Raw genomic sequence first — 17,913 nt, 5'->3', positions numbered from 1 at the left:
TCCATCTGAATCTTAGGTCTTTTAATCTGTAAAATAGGAATATTACTAGTATTTGTCTCACAGGGTTATTATGGGAGTAAAATGACTTCTTAAAGTACTTCATGTTGAAAGCCCCCCCCCAAGGGTTAGTAATTATTACTAATAAGACAAACTTTTCAAAAAGAAAAAAATGATTTCTAATCCAACTGCCTTATTATTACCACTTTGGATCACTTACTTTTAGCTTTCTTTTCCTCCTTGAATAAATTTTTTATATAGAAGCAGTCATAATCTCCATAATTATTTCGTATTCTCCTCTTTAATTATAGGTGACACACAGCGTTATATTAGTTTCAAGTGTACAATATAGTGCTTTGACAATTTAGTATGTTATGCTATGCTCATCACAGTGTAGATACCCTCTGTCACCATACAACACTAGTACGGTACCATTGACTATATTCCCTATGCTGTACGTTTCATCCCCAGGACTTATTCATTCAGGCCTGTACCACTTCCTCCCCTTTACCCCTTTTGCCCATCCCCAACCCCTTTCTCTCTGGCAACCATCAGTTTGTTCTCTGTATTTATGGCTCTGTTTCTTCTTCTTTTTGTTTGTTCATTTGTTTTGTTTTTTAGATTCCGCATATAAATGAAATCATATGGTATTTGCCTTTCTCTGTCTGACTTATTTCACTTAGCATGATACCCTCTAGGTCCGTCCATGTTGTCACAGATGGCAAGATTTCATCCTTTTTATGGCTGAGTAATATTCCATTGTGTATGTGTGTGTATGCCACATCTTCTTTATCCATTCATCTATCAATGGACCCTTGGGTTGCTTCCACATCTCTGCTACTGTAAATAATGTTGCAATAAACATAGGGGTAAGGTATCTTTTTGAATGAGGATTTTCATTTTCTTTGGGTAAACACCCAGTGATGGAATTACTGGATCATATGGCAATTCTATTTTTTAATTTTTGAGGAGCCTCCATGCTATTTTCCACAGTAGCTGCATCAATTTACATTCCCACCAACAGTGCACAAGAGTTCCTTTCTCTCCACCTCCTCACCAACACTTGTTATTTCTTGTCTTTTTGATACTAGCAATTCTCACTGGTGTGAGATGATCTCTCCTTGTGGTTTTGGTTTACATTTCCCTGATGATGAGTGATATTGAGAATCTTTTTATGTGTCTGTTGGCCATCTGTGTGTCTTCTTTGAAAAAATGTCATTTTCTGATTTTTAAGTTAGCATTTTCTCATATACTTTCTCTGTGTTTTGTGAATCTCAGATTGATTTTTTGTGATTACATAATATTTCATGGTGTGTATTATACCATGATTTATTTAATTCTTCACTGAATGTTAGACATTTGGGATATTTTTCAGTTTTCTCTTTCACACATCTTAATGGCTTCCATGGTGTATTTTTTTGTTAGGACAGATTCTTAGGAGTGGAATCCTTTGTTCAAAGGACATGAATATTTTGGGGCTCTAAATACTTGTTACCAATATAACATCCCCTTTCTGACTGTGCATGGGTGTGTGTGGACCTGGAATAGATCATCTTAAATCTTACTGAATTCTATATACTTTTTTTATATTCATTATATATATTCACTAATAGATATACCCCCAAAGAACTAACCCTTGAGATTCATCTTTTTTGGATTTAGTCTTTGCTAAGTGATACTGGCTTTGCCTGATTTAAAATTTAAAAAAACATTTTTTTTTTTAATTAGAGAGAGACCATGAGTGTGGGAGAGGGGCAGAAGGAGAGAGAGAGAGAATCTTAAGCAGGGGCAGAAGGAGAGAGATAATCAATGCAGGGCTTGATCCCGTGACCCTGGGATCATGACCTGAGCCAAATTCAGAAGTTAGATGCTCAACCGACTGAGCCACACAGGCTCCCCTGGCTTTCCTTGATTTTAAATTCTGCATTTGCTGCTCTGGATTCTTGGATTCTCTTTTGGTTTTGTTTGTTTTTCTTTAACTTTATTTTTCCCCTACAAATCACACTTTCCCCCTCCATTGTAGAAAAGTATCTTTGTGCAGAAAGCAAAAATTTTATCACAAAACATCTTATGCCTATTAATGTTATTCAAACAAAGTGACTTCCCCAAAGAATTATTTAGTATTCCCTTGGGAGGCACCATATGAGGCCTTCAAACATGTGGCTGTCTGTTGGCCCTCCTCACTGGATGCCCTGTGGGTACCCAAGGGTCAAGAAGACAAAGTGAATAACTAACTGTCCCTGAAAACCTGCTCTTGCTACATCCATTGTTAAAGTTTCTACTGAGAAGTTTTGAAAAGTCATACAGAATGATGTCTCCAAGCCATTTGATTATTAGTGATCTTAGAATAATTTCAGTGGAATTGTGGGAACAGAAACCAGTTTGCAGTGGGTGTAGTGGGTAGAAGTGAAGAAAAGTAAGTACAGGAAGTAAAGATTTTGTTTCAAGATCTTCATAAAGAAGGAAAGGAAGAAGAGATGGTGGGAACTTGAGGCATGAGCTAGAGTGAGAGAAGACAGTGCATGTAATGGTATCAGTGGGTCCACTGCTGCCCCCTTCTTGGTCAGGGGCTAAGGCTCTCCCTTCACCACCCTGCCCCCACATAGGGTGTGTAAAGTCCCCACTGTCTGTTCCAATGAGGTCCATGTGCTCAGGACAGTTTTCCACTGGTAATGAATGGGAGGAGGGGGTATCATACTTGGCATCTTCTCTTCAGAGTTCTTTGCACTCTTAGCATGGCCCTCGGCAATGGGATAGTTTGTGTAGTGTTTTCTTATAATGATGCTTCTCCTCACGATGTGTGATGTATTATGAGATGTTTTTATTCCATGTCTGCCATGCTCCACTGGTTTGACTTCATAATCCACTAACAGGTCTCAATCTCCTCTTGTGACAAACATTGGTTGGGACCAAAGCTCAAGATGGCAAGGGCTTGTGAGACCCCTAGGGGAAAAATTCACCACAGATGAAAGTCATTTTCACTGACTCATATATAAATATAGTCTGATCATAAATTCCTTCAGCAAAGGCCAAAGATTTTGATGAATGATTGTAAATTGGGGAGCAAGAAAGCATCTATTTTTTTATTAAGGTCCCCTAGAGTTTATTGATAACATGTAGCAAAAGGTGACTAAAGTTTGTTAGGAATGGGCATCTAATCGGAAAGCCCACACACAGTCAGAAGGGGGTGGCCAGTGGATTTGGTCCATGCCACAGCATGCTATGGAGTCTGGATGTCTGTGACTCTCTGATCTGTAGTCACCCCACTGGTTCCTGAGTTTGGGGCAGCTTCGTGACTTTTCTTGTTGATCAATATCAAATGTGGGAAGAAGTGGCTGTACATGTTAGTGTTAGGCTAGCCTATACCTTGCTTTTTCTACTCAAGCTTTACCTGGTAGTCTTTTGCTGGCCTCAGGATCAGACCTGAGGGGAGAACCATCATCCCACCTGCTCTGCCCACCATGGTCACATTCTGCACATAACTAAAGAATTGCTTCCCCTATTTCCATAATCTGCTAGTTCTGTGGTGTCCCTAGAGACAGGTGCTTGGCTCACTGACTACATAATGAAAAGAAATCTGAAGGCTGAAAATTTAAATTCCCCTTGAAAACTACCTCTGCTCACTCTTCTTTTATTGCCATGATTGCATATTTCACCATCATTGGCTAATCAGAGCTATGCTATGGTAGAAATCACCACTGGGCATCTGAATTATAATTAACCTTCCATAGTTCTCCCTGGGAGCCTGGTCTAGGCAGCCCAGCCATGGTATCCTACATTTCCTTACTACCTAAGGGTTGTTCTCCAGAGCAAATCCTGCAGAACCCAGGTCCAGAAAGACCCAACAGGCTCTCCATACTCATAACATTGACCCAAGCCTTGGAAAATCTGGAGGCAGAAAATCTTGTGAAGCTGTAAGCACCTGTAAGCAACCCTAAAAGAGGTCATGGAAACATAGCTACACAGCCAGCTACCCATGTTTATTTCTCCAAGTTGTGACTAGAAAGGAATCTGGAGTCTGTGGCCTTTAGGAATGGTGCAATGAGTGCTCCACTCCATGAGAAATCATCCAAGAGAAAGAGTGTAGGGAGGATACAGGTGAGGCTGGGTGAGGTGGAACTTGGAAAGTGAGAGAAGGAGAGAGACCATTTGGATTGGAAAACACTGTCAGGAAAACAGTGAGTTTGGCACTGTATAGGAGAAAGTTGGTTGGAAAGACTTAGACATTTCTTTGAGTTGTATAAAATGGAGTCAGAATAGGGGCACCTGGATGCCTCAGTCAGGTGCATCTGACTCTGATTTTGGCTCAGATCATGATCTCAAGGATGGTGAGATCTAGCCCTGAATCGGGCTATGAGCTGTCAGAGCGCGCGCGCTCTCTCTCTCTCTCTCTCTGCCCCTCTTCTACTCGTGCTCTCTCTGTCTCTCAAAATAAATAAATAAACATTTTTTAAAAATAAAATAAAGGGTCCCTGGGTGGCTCAGTCAGTTAAGCATCTGACTCTTGGTTTCCACTCAGGTCATTATCTCACGTTTTGTGAGTTCTTGCCCATATCGGGCTCTGTGCTGACAGCGTGGAGCCTACTTCGGATTTTCTCTCTCTCTCCTCTCTCTGCCCCTCCCATGCTCTCTCTCTCTCTCTCTCTTTCTCAAAATAAATAAATTTTAAAATAAATAAAATAAAAAAGGGAGGAAGGAGGCCTCCCACCAGAACCCTTTACAACTAGTCAACCTTCCTCATTCCACTAGAAAAACTTGAGTCTGTTCTGCTGATACTCGAGTATGGTAGGAAGACTTTCTAGCGATTGTTAATTGCTTTTCAGCAGCACATAAGATTCCCTGGTGTCTGGGCAGAGTATTAACAAATCTGGGCTGTGCATCACAGGAAAAATGTGATGTTGTCATCACAGGAAAAATGACCCCTGCACATTCAAGCCAGCACTTGGAGATAGTTAACTTCTGGGAAAGGGACCCCATATGGGCCCTTGAGGGATGATGGTAGATGTGGCCAGGTGGGGCTGAAGTCTCAGAGAGAGAGGCACTCCAATGGGACAGGTGGGGGTGCCAAAGGGAGAGTGCTGCCAGCCTCGTGATCGTCCCACAGTCAGCTGAGGTCTTAAGGAGAGAATCCTGATCAGGAATACCAGTCACTGGAAGGAATTGAAAGAAGGGAAGAAAAACTCCCACCAACTCTAAATATTATCTAAAAAGTTTCCTGTCTAGTATCCTGATGTTTTGGAGTGGGAAGGTGACTATCAGCTCTGGGGATCCCTGAGGTGACAAAAATCACAGCCAGGATGTCTCTTCATCCTAAAGCTGAATAAAACCCTCTTTGCTGGAGCTTTTAGCTGGGCAGACCTCAGCATTGTCCTGTACTAGGTTTTTTTCATAAGCACAAATCCTACCCTCAGCAGGTTTAAGTATGGTCATTGACCTCCCTGTCTGGAGTAGAACTGAGTGTGGAGGGCTTATCAATAGGGGCCAAGCAGGAAACAGAATCCCATTCAGTCAGTTCAAGTGAAGAAATGGAGGGACTGTTTGTAGAGGTGGACGTAGGTCTAGGGTGGCCAAAGGGATTCAGGGCCCCCAGCAACCAGCAATAGCAGGAAGTTGTCGTTACCCCTAGACCTGAAGGGGTGGAAGGAAATGGTACTCCTGGAGCCCTGTAAGAGCTAAATCCACTAGCAGGAGTGGGAGATAGTTCTAGAGAGACAGGGCAGGGAAGGAGTATGGAACCGACACCCCAGTCTTTTCTCCTCCTGCTGCCCTCTGACCTCTGGCCTGCCATTGGCTCCCCCTGTCCAGAAGCTGGCCAGCAAGGTAAAAACATAAGGTGGTGTCATCCATGGGGTCACCCTCTTGAGGTATGGAGCAGGGCAGGGCAGAATGGATTTGGGGGCAGGTAGGTGGAGTAACCACAACAGAGGTCTTGAAAAGTTTTCTTAAAGACCCAGCATTTCTATTTATACTGTAGCCATGTGTGAGATATATATTTGTATACAGCAGATAGCTGGTTGTGGTCCACACTCCAGGCAGTGACACAAAAGTAGCTCCAGTGTGTGGCATTTGTTCATGGGGTAGCAACATATGGATAACTGAATCAGTAACATCTGAGTTACAGATTAGAAGGCTGTGGTAATTTTCAGATTTAACTATTTAAAACACTTCAAATTTTTCTCTTTGATTTTTTCCTAAAGGCGTAGTGAAGAAATATTCCCTGAGAAGATGTTACAAGTTTGGTCTTCAAGCTAGGAAAATAATTTTATGCAGCATCTAATGCATATATATCAGTTCCTTTGCCACTACCAAAAAAAGAAAGGGGAGGGGGAAGAGGAGGAGGAGAAAGAGAAGAAAAAAAGAAAATTCTTTTTTTTCCCCCACAAAAGCCCTTTGAGTTGCTATTGATTAACGTTAATTGGAGATTTTACTTTCAGAGTGGTTGACTCCATGGCCCAGTGCTGCACGCACGGTATTGGGGAGCAGAGGACTGTTTTGTGGTTCAGGGCTTCATCCTGCGGTGGGTTTCCTGTGTTTCCTAAGGAGCCACTCACATTGCACCAGAACCACAAACTGGGAGGAGAGTAAGGCCAGACAGCTCAGCCACTCAGCAGCCATCTGCTCAGGAAGCAGCCCCCAGGAGAGGGAAGTGAAAACTGCAGGGAAGTTCTGGGGATGTGTGTTTCACATGCTGTGTTTTCTAAAGTTACACCATTCCCTGAGGAAGAATGGAACACCACCTCCAGAAAAGCACTCTCCGTCCCCTCCTTTGGATTTTAAAGCAAGGCTAGGTGTCCAAGACTCCTCACAGGAGATAATGATTCTCTCTTCATGTCCACCTGGCCACAGCATTCCCTTTAAGCCTTGGATTCGGGTGCGATATCCTTAGTGTCCCTGTGGGCCCCAGTGCTGACCTGCTGTGCTTCTGAGAGGTCTTGCAAGAGGACTTTGCCCAGGGCTGAGGCAGGACGTTCCCCTTAGAGCTTTACTCTTTGGCAAGATAAGTTTGCCTCCTGTTAAAATGCAAATGCCATGGGGTGCCTGGGTGGCTCAGTCGGTTAAGCTTCCGACTTCAGCTCAGGTTGTGATCTTGTGGTCCATGAGTTTGAGCCCCAAGTCCATGAGTTCGAGCCCCAAGTTGGGCTCTGTACTGACAGCTCAGAGCCTGGAGCCTGTTTCAGATTCTGTGTCTCCCTCTCTCTGACCCTCCCCCATTCATGCTGTGTCTCTCTCTGTCTCAAAAATAAATAAAGGTTAAAAAAAATTTTTTTTAATAAAAAAAAATAAAATGCAAATGCCTTGGGAAGGGAAGCATACAAAGACTTCTGACTCATTTACTTGGGTGGTCACTTGGTGGCGGAGAGGGGCTGGGCAGGAGTGGGCCCATTCCTGATTTACATTTTCCTATAAGGTCTTTTCATTCTTTTTGCAGAACCCATTTTTAAAAGAGAGGCAGACCCTAGATATTCTCAGGGTGGAGGAAACCCCTCTAAATCTAAATGAGGAGAGAGATAGTGAAGGTCAGCAGATGCTCCAGGCTGGCCTCATCCTTCTCACCAAGGTTTTAAAGAGAGTTGAATGATTTACAGAGACCAGTTTGCAAATGTTCTGGTCTCATATTTGGGTATCCTGGCGAGAGGAAAGGTCAAAATATACATGATACTACAAGTATTATCTTGATTATAGCAGTCACAGACTTTAGTTGGTTTTTAAGACAAAACATGGACAGAGAAGCATGTTGGAGCTGCTGGGTGGCAGAAGTTCAATGATTTAGGGCAGAAAAAAATATTTAGTAGTCGTTTCATAACAAGATTTGGAGCCAAAGATTAGTTCTAGTGAAGTTGTAGAAATGCATCCTATATGTAGTGTGGAAGCACATTGCTAAATGGGAAATTTTAAAGCATCAAACATTTACTAACTTCACTGTCCCCACCAATGAAAACCTGAGCATGTGACCTTGAAATTAAGTCATAAATGAAAGGAGGGTGGCACCATTTTGGATCCTGCTCTACATCACCTGGTAATCAAATCTGGTAAGAAAATGAATTGGATTCTCTGAATTTTGGAAACAAGGCAAAATCAAATTACCCAGTGGACAGCATCCTTACTGCCAGGATCATTGCCTGTCTGACTTCCCCACTGAGATTGACACGCAGCTTTTCTCATGCACCTAAGCCTAGAGCTATGTTGCCTTATCTATTTAGTGCTACCATTTTTGTTCCTATTCTCCACCCCCTCTGACTTTCATCCTCCATAGATTTCTTTTTAAAACTCAGACATGTTTGTATTTTGTGTGTGGATAGCTGAAGGCATGCCAGGAAAAGAACAGCACTGGGCATGTTCTTTGGTATAGGCTGTACAGTGTTTCTAAAGTCTTTGGCAAGATTCAAAAATTGTGGCACATGGCCTTTCTGGAAAGGTGCTGTCAACATTGTGTCTGAAGGAATGCTGTGTGTAGCTGTCCTTACTGCTACCCTTCCATCCCAGCAAACCAATGCTCTATTTCTGTGGAATGTACCATTGTACTAAAGCTGGCCCTGTAGATTTGTTTCCTGTGGCTACTCTACTTAATCTGTGATGTAGCTGAATTGATTGTGCAGTGGTGTGGGTGAATCATTGAGTGTAGAGTGAATAGTTCTTCCATAAAGCTACATGTTGTGGAAACAACCAGAAATGAATTGTTGCCAATAGTAGTAACAGTTGGAAACAAAAGAAGAGTAAACATGTTGCGTGTACAAAGTTCTTTGGTACTGGAATGGTCCTTTCAGGTGAACCCACAGGTGTACGAGTGATTTGAAGGTAGGCAATACTTTTCAGTCATTTAGAAAGGCATTTTCTTAGGTGGTGTTTTCTGTTTGTAAAAAAATGAACATCATAGTACTCTGTGTTGCTACTGTTCAGTGTTGCTCATGCAGGGAAGGTCTTCACAGAGTGAACGGTGGTTCTATATCAGATGAATTGGGAAGTGAGTGACAGCTATAGAGAAAAAAGATCTCTCTGATGATTTAAGGCCATTGACTTCGCGGATTTGTACCTGTGAAAATATAGAAAGCATTTTCATCGGTTAGCTTCTGGCTAGGATGTTGAGAGAATCGATATTTGGAATCTAGAGATGAAGGGGGCTAGTTAAATAAATGCGATTATACTCATTTAGAATTTTTTAAAGGAACTTTAAATGTATCTAGGCATAGATTCTAGTAAGTGGCTTATCTGTTATATTGTTGAAATCTGAAGGGGGGAATTGCCTTTCTGGGATCAATGTGGACATCTTTTTGGAAATCAAGGTAATATCCATCTGGAGGTGAAAAGGCTATCTGGTGACCTCCATAGTTGCCTGGTCTGTGATGTGGACACTGGCAGCATGAAGGAAGGTGGCTTTGGAAGTTAAACTTTATATAGAGGTGAGGTTTTTAAGCAACAGGTGATTTTACTTGGTATGTTCAAGATTCCCGAGATTCTAAATTCTATTCAGGGTGAGAATACTTTACATGGAGTCTTCCGTCAAGGAACTGATTGTAGGAAACTGTGGTGTTTGTGTCTCTTTGGAGTGTTATGATGGAACACTGAGTTACTCATGTTCACGGCTCTGGTTGTTGCGTTTCCCTTATATTGTGAAAACTGCAAACAAAGATATCATGCTAGTATCCTGTCTTTGTATACACACAGCCCGACAGTTTCTCTAGTAGTATAGAAAAAGTAATACCTAGGTTCTTCTGGGAAGAAATATGGAATTAGAAGATGTTAGAGATCATTTAGTTTGTACCATCTCTTTGCTTATGCAGAAATTGAAGCCCAGAAAGGTTAAAAGATTGCCCAAAGTCACACAGCCAGCTGGGCAGCAATTGGTTGTATTTCTCCTGTCTCCTGGTCCAGTCTCCGCCCTTTGAGGCCATTTCAGATTGTAGTAGGTCATTCTGAAGGACAGCTTAGGTTTCTCCTCTGGGTGAAAGCCCAGGAAGAAACAGGTAACATTCACCTCTTTGACATAATAACTGCATCTATAAGAATAGAAATTCCATGAGAATGAAGGGACTCCAGCAAAATCTGGTGAAAATGGAGCATCATAAACAGAAGGGTAGTATTCAGCTTATATTTCTGTCCATGGCTGCATAGGCCACAAGCAACACAGGTGTGAAGGCTTGTTACGTATCCCACAATTCTGGGGCACCTGGGTGGCTCAGTCAGTTAAGTGTCCTTCTTTGGCTCAGGTCAGGATCTTATGTTTGTGGGTTTGAGCCCTGCATCAGGCTCTGTACTGATAGCTCAGAGCCTGGAGCCTGCTTCAGATTCTGTCTCCCTCTCTCTCTCTGCCCCATCCCCGCTTGTGCTCTCTCTCTCTTTCTCAAAAATAAATAAATATTTAAATTAAATAAACATTAATTAGTTAATTAATTTAATAAACATTTAAATTAATAAACATTTAAAAATTACATATACATATATTTATATTTATATATCCATCCCACAGTTCTTTCAAGAGACCTTAAGCCTTTACTTAGTTCATTATTTCTTCTCTTCTGAGGCCCCTGCCCTACATTTTCATCTCCCCAGAAATAAACCATACTCCCACTTCTTTTGATGAACCCGAAAAGCATCTCCAAACAGATCCAAATGATAGATGGCTGCAACAGAACCCAGTTACATAGGGCACCAGGGAAATGAGCCCAAATTATACTGAACATGAATTGCAACCCAAGACAAATTATGTTCACTAGGTGTATTTCAATTGTTACAGTCAATGTTTCATAAATTAGAGTCTTCCTTAACAGAAGACCTGTATATGAATGTTGAATACTTTATGTATAATATAGCTATAGCATTGTAAAAAAGTGACATCAAAAAGCATGTGGAAGCACCTTATATTGGCTTTGTATCATGAAGGAAAGGGGCATTTTGATGGCCTGCAAAGAGAAGCTGGAGAGTGATGTCACGGGCACTCTGATTAGGATGGAGGACCCAAGAATTAATAAGTTAATGGTCAGGAAATTTAAAAATGAAAAAAAAATCTAAGGAAAAAAGTCCCCAGTTTCCACAATGTGGTGATTTGAAGAAAAAGACCTATTTGGTCTATGTTTTGATTTAAGAGTAGATTCAGAAGGTTCTGTGCTCATTCACTCATTCACCCCCACTGCATGCAAAATACCGTGAATAGTTACATAGAGCAAACCAAAAGTAAACAGCTATCTATTTTTACCTTAAAAAAAAAACCCACAGGTTTATGGAAATATGATTTTCACACTGTAAAGTTTACCTATTTCAATTAAGTGATTTTTAGTAAAACTGACAGCTGTCAACTACCACCACCAAAATCCAGTTTCAGAACACATCCATCACCCCAGAAAGATACCTCATGCCCATTTGCACTCAATCTCTGTTTGCACCCCCAGCCCCAGGTAACCACGCATCAATTTCTGTCTCTATATATTTGCCTTTTCTGTACGTTTTATATATAAGTGGCTCAATAATATTTCATTGTATGGATATGTGACATTTTGTTTATCCATTTCCCCTGTTAATCAACATTTGCATTATTTACACTTTTTCATTATTGTGCATAATGCTGATACAAATACATAAAAGTCTTTGTGTGATAAAAGTTTTCATTTCTCTCGGCTAGATATCTAATAGTGGTATATCTGGGGCATATGGTAAATTTATGTTTAATTTTTGAAGAAGTTGCAAAAATTTTCCCCAAAGTGTTAAAAATCAATTGACCACGAATGTAATGATTTGTTTCTGGACTCTCAATACTGTTCCCTTGGCCATAGGACTATCTTCATGTCAGTACTGCACTTTCTTGATTACGCTTTCTGATAATAAGTTTGGAAATCAAGAAGTATACGTCCTACAGGTTTGTTCTTTTTTCCGAATCATTTTGGCACTTTTAGTTTCAGTATTTCAATTTCTGCAAGAAAACCCAGAAAACAAAAAACTTACTGAGATTTTGATGTGAGTTATATTGGATATAGAGATCAGTTTGGGAAAAATAGCTGTCTTAACTATATCAAATTTTCCAATCCATAAACATGATATGTCACTCCAATTGTTAGATCTTTCATTTCTCTCAGCAATCTTTTCTAGTTTTCATTGTATAGTTCTTTCACTTATTTTGATGTTTATTCCTAAATATCTGTTCTTTTTGATACTGTTATAAATGAAACTCTTTTTTTTTAATTTTTTTAATGTTTATTTATTTTTGGAGAGAGACAGTGTGAGCAGGGGAGGGGCAGAGAGAGAGGGAGACACAGAATCTAAAGCAGACTCTAGGCTCTGAGCTGGCAGCACAAGAGCCTGTCACAAGGGCTCAAATTCATGAACTGCAAGATCATGACCTGAGCTGAATTTGGACCTTTGACCAACTGAGGCACTCAGGTGCCCCTTGGTTTTCTTTTCTTTTCTCTTCTTTTCTTTTCTTCTCTTTTCTTTTCTTTTCTTTTCTTTTCTTTTCTTTTCTTTTCTTTTCTTTTCTTGAGAGAGACAGGGCACAAGTGGGGGAGGGACAGAGAGAGAAGGAGACACAGAATCAGAAGCAGGCTCTGGGCTCTGAGCTGTCAGCGTAACAGCGCAATGCAGGGCTCCAACTCACAGATCACATGATCATGACCTGCGCAGAAGTCACACACTTAGCCAACTGAGCCACCCAAGGGCCCCTTGGAATTCTTTTCTTAGCTTTATTTTAAGATATTCAGAGCTGGTACATGGAAATACAGTTGGTTTGTTTTTGTAGATCTATCTTGTATCATGACATCCTGCTGAGCTTGTTAATTAATTCTGGTAGTAGCTGGGTGAATTCCTTAGAGTTTGCCATGTAGAAGATCATAGCATTCATGAATAAAGACAGTTTTATTTATTCCTTTCCAACTTGGATGCCTTTATTCTTTCCTTGCCCTGATTGTACTCACCAGAAGCTCAAGTACAATGTGTAGGAGGGGCAGAGTGCCTTGCCTTGTTTCTGATCTTAAGGGTTTTCATCATTAAGGATAATGTTTGCTGTAGGCTTTTCATAGATGATTTTCACTGAGTTGAGAAAGTTCCCTTCTGTTCCTAGTTTGTTGGGAGTCTTCATCATGAAAGGTGTTGGGTTTTGTCAACTACTCTTTCTCCATACATTTAACAATATGGCTTTATCCTTTATTCTATTAATATGGTGTATCACATTAATTGATTTGTGGATGTTAAAACAGGTTTACATTCCTAGGATGCTTGGTAATCATGTACAGTCCTTTTTGTATGTTGCTGGATTTATTTGCAAATAGTTTCTTACAGATTTTTTACATCTATATTCAAGAGGAGTATGTAGGTTCATAGTTTCCTTTTCTATGGTAGCTTTGGTTCGGGATTGGGGTAATACTTGGCCTTCCCTCTTGTAATATAAATGCTCTTCCCGGTAATTTCTGATTTCCTGGGGTTCCTCTTTCCAGTCCTCCAGCCAGAACCTAAGGTTTTATGTTCTCAGCTCAGCTGCATGCCTCCACTTACTTGCATCTGGAGCTAAACAGGGGCCAGGGAAAGAGAAAGAGAGAGAGAACACTGGGGGTTCACTCACCCTCTTGGAACCTAGCACCACTAACCAGACAAGAAGATTCCCCTCCTTCAGAGATTTAGCTCCTTTGGACTCACACTGCCAACACTGATGCCCCTACCACAGGACTGCTTGTGGACTGGGGTCTGAGAAGAAGAGAAGGGGATTTCTATAATTTTTGTGAGTGTTAGGAGTTCCTTTTCCCATTAAGCCAGAACTACAGGGCTTCTCCTAAAGCCCTCTGTCTGCACCCTGGTGCCACTGTTGTGTTTTGGGCGGCCTTGTGATCAGACCATGAAATACCAGAGGAAGAAAATGGTAAACTTCTCACCAGTCTGTTAGTACTTTGAATTTAAGTCTTCTTTCCCAAGCCATTTGTTATTTGCCTTCCAGAATGATAAAATAGATCTTACCTAGAAACTCAAATGCTGCATGTCTGTTTTTTAAATCTTGTTTTCTAATAATTCATTTTAAATTTATTTTACAGGAGCACTGGTTCTAAAATTTATTGGAAGTAAAGCATAATGACTGTTCTGGTTGATGTAATGAGGGCTTTGGGGTTTGGGGGAGTGGAGGATACAGTGGGGACTGGGTCTTTCTACTAGTGATCAGTCAACAAGCATATAGAAAACAGGATTTTAAAGTTAGACTCTACAAATCAAAATGATGCTACCAGTTTCTTCGTGTAGTGGACACAGCATGACATTCACTTCAAGTCTTGAGTCATACGGTACCATTTGAACATTACAAAGCGGTCATTTCCTTTACTTTTTCTGAAATTGCCTGTGGTAAAATTTTCCCAGAGAGATTATAATTGAGCTGGGCTTTGAATGAGTTATCTGAACAGGAAGGATATTGCTCATTTTTAAAAATATTTTTTCTCAAAAAATTAATAAATAAAAAATAAAAGTCTTTTTCTTTTTTTTTTTTAATTTTTTTTCAACGTTTTTATTTATTTTTGGGACAGAGAGAGACAGAGCATGAACGGGGGAGGGGCAGAGAGAGAGGAAGACACAGAATCGGAAACAGGCTCCAGAATAAAAGTCTTTTTCTTCTGTATTCTTCAGATTAGATCATTTCTGTTGATTCATCTTCAAGTTTCTTTTTTCTGTCATATCAATTCTGCTATTGAGCCCTTCCAAATATTGTGGTTTTTTACTCCTAAAATTTTTAATTTTTTAAAAATAGTTTCTATTTCTCTGCTGAAAACAACTACCTTCCCATTCATTTCAAGAATTCAACCTCATGGACCATGGTTATAACTGCAGATTTAAAGTCTTTATCTGATTACTCTAACACCTGGGTCATCTCAGGATTGTGATCTATTGATCACCTTTTAACTTGAAAATCAGTCATATTTGCTTTTTAAAACCTTTTTTTATGCTTTTATCTTAGTTTTGAGAGGGAGAGAGAGAGAAAGCGAGCGAGCAAGTGGGGGAGGGGCAGGAAGAGAGGGAGACACAGAATCTGAAGCAGGCTCCAAGCTCTGAGCTGTCGGCACAGAGCCTGACGTGGGCTCAAACTCACAGACCATGAGATCATAACCTGAGCCGAAGTCGGCTTCTTAACCGACTGAGACACCCAGGTGCCCCTGCTTGCTTTTTAAAAGTATGTTGCAGAGGCGCCTGGGTCTTTTAGTCAGTTGAGCATCCAGCTTCAGCTCAGATCATGATCTCATGGTTTGTGGGTTTTAGCCCCACATCAGGCTCTGCGCCAACAGCTCAGAGCCTGGAGCCTGCATCAGATTCTGTCTCTCTGTCTCTGTCTCTCTGTCTCTCTCTCTCTCTGACCCTTCCCCACTTGTGCTCTGTCTCTGTCTCTCAAAAATGAATAAATGTTAAAATAAGTATAAATAAATAAATAAATAAATAAATAAATAAATGTATGTTGTATTCTGGATTGTATCTGTATATACTGAATATTATGTTTTAAGACCGTGGATCCTGTTTAAATTCTCTGGAAAAGGTTGACTTTTTTTATGTGTTAACATTTTGATTAGTCTTAGGCTGCAAATTCTGTCTCACTTCTTATAGACATTGGTTCCCATATATCAGTTCAATTTTATTTTATTATTTAAAAAATTTTTTAATGTTTATTTATTTTTGAGAGAGAGAGAGACAGAGTGTGAGCAAGGGAGGTGCAGAGAGAGGGAGACACAGAATCCCAAGCAGGCTCCAGGCTCCCAGCTGTCAGCACAGAGCCCGACATGGGGCTCAAACTCACAAGCCATGAGATCATAACCTGAGCTGAAGTCAGACACTTAACTAAGCCACCCAGGCACCCCATCATTTCAATTTTAAAAGCTTATTCCCAATAACATAGAACAGGAAGTACTCCAGAATGATTATACAAAGTATATGTATATTCTCTAATTTTTGATAGCGCAATTCTCAGTAGAGAATCCCAGACTACCCTGTATCTGTGATTTTCACTGTCTGTGTTGACTTTTTAAATCAATTATTAATGTTTTATATTTTTTAGCAACAGAAATCTCCAGGAAATCCAACAAATAAAATCAAATCAAAAAAATTGGATCCTCTCAAAGGCCAGAAAGTTATTGCAAGATGTGATGAAAATGGCTTTTATTTTCCAGGTAGATAATCTATTTTGTAAGATTTTTTTGTTAACTAATATGATATCAGGGACCTGAGGTTCTTAAACTGTGCTTTCCCTAGAATACTACATTTCATAAGCTGTACTAAGATATTCTATTTCTAAAATGAAATGATGATGGGTTTCTACTTATATTTGTAGGGGGGGAAATAGCCAGAAAATATATTTCATCTTTCATTTGTTTAGTAAAAAATTTTACTATACATCTATTATGTTGTATGTATGTAATATTCCTAAAGTGTTGGTCTCGCATAGTGAGCAAGCAGACGAAAATTCTTGTCTTCATGGAGTTTACATTCTACTGAGAGACACAGACAAACAAGCAAATAAATGCAATGTGTAGTGTGTCAGATATAGTGCTGTAGAGAAAAATCAAGCTACAAAGGGAATTGAGAGTTTCAAGGTAAAGGCTGCAATTTCAAATATGGTGGTCAATGAAGAGCTTCTGGGGAAAGTGATGTATGAGTAACACTTAAAGAAGGAGAGGCAAGTCATTAAATTATCTTGGGGGAGGGAGTTCTGAGCAGAAGGAATAGCACTGCAAAGTCCTGAGGCTAGAGTGCATATTGGTGGAAGAGGCCAGTGTGGCTGAACCTGAGAGCTTTTCCCAAGAATTTCCTGGGACATGTGATCCTGAAGGAATCAGCCAGGTGACGTTCAAGTGAGAGCTTTGTAGACAGTGAAAATAATATGTATCTAGAGGTGGAGAAAAACATTTTATATCTGGTGAAATAAAGCAGAGTATGGCTAGAACCTAGAATGCAAAGAAAGATAGGAAATAATAAAGGTCTTCAGAGAGGTAAGTATGAGGCCATTCATAAAAGGTTATGTTAAGAAGTTTGGACTTTACTGGAGAGCCACATTTAAAGCAAGGAAAAACATAGTCACGCTTGAAGTTCACAAAAGCTCTCTCCCATTGTTGTGTAAAGAGTGGATATGGAGTGGGTTGGTTTGGGCCATGTGGTAGATAGTGGTACCTACATGAGATGTTGGTAAGGACTGGAAGACAATGATGTGCCTGGAACATGATGAATTGTAGGTACACTACTTATGTGTTAATGTCTCAAAAATATCTGTCTCCAGACAGATTTCCTTCTTGAGACTCTAGGCCCCTATCTCCAAATGCTTCCAATGCTGAAGTTGTCAGAAAAGCAATTAGAGATAAGGGCCTAGAGTCTCAAGAGGAAATCTGTCTGGAGATAGAGATTTTTGAGACATCAACACATAAGTGCCATTGATATCATGTAAGGGCCTATAAGGGAAAAGAGAGCTTAGGGAAAGAGCCCTAGGAAGATCCATGGGGCAAGAAGATGATACCACAGAAACATAGCCAGTCTTGCATAGGCATTATCTGTCAATCACCAGTGAAAAGAATCATCCTTTATTAGTGAAATTTAATTAAATCTTTTTAATGGGAAGAATACTTTAGCAGAAGTTTTAGTTTTTGGTAGGCATGTGTGGAGAACTGACAGCTAGGATATTTTATTTGAAATTTGCTGAATGTGCTTTGGAGTTGACTGGATGAGAGTAATTAAATACAGATCTGAGCATTTGAGATGAGCATATAAGCCAAGGCGTGAAACTCTTGTTTGCAAGAGCAGGGTCTGAAAACCTTCTGTTTCCTTGGGACCCAGATTTTCGAGGTGAGGATTACGCAGAGCTACCCTTACTTGGTTTTCTGAATTGGAGCCCTAGAGAGGGGTCAGAGACTAATTTGGCAGTTGAATGGAAATGCAGGAAAGGACTAAATTCCAAATGGCTGCATTAGGGCTTGGTGTCAATTT

General features: G+C 40.3%; 1 protein-coding gene across 1 annotated transcript in view; it reads left to right on the top strand.

The window, feature by feature from the left end:
- The window catches only part of VWA3B (von Willebrand factor A domain containing 3B), a 200,546-nt gene that overhangs the window by 164,252 nt on the left and 18,381 nt on the right, over window positions 1–17,913 (top strand). The window contains 1 exon segment of the mRNA XM_047069178.1: window positions 15,998–16,109. Within this exon segment, the coding sequence (XP_046925134.1) occupies window positions 15,998–16,109 (112 nt within the window).

The sequence above is a fragment of the Lynx rufus genome, unplaced genomic scaffold, assembly GCF_022079265.1.
Source record: "Lynx rufus isolate CCGP_SWC_20201006 ecotype Redwood Valley unplaced genomic scaffold, mLynRuf1.p SCAF_8, whole genome shotgun sequence".
In the NCBI taxonomy this organism is placed as follows: Eukaryota; Metazoa; Chordata; class Mammalia; order Carnivora; family Felidae; genus Lynx; species Lynx rufus.
Note: the sequence above shows the minus strand (reverse complement) of the source record. Positions and strands in the feature narration are given on the sequence as shown.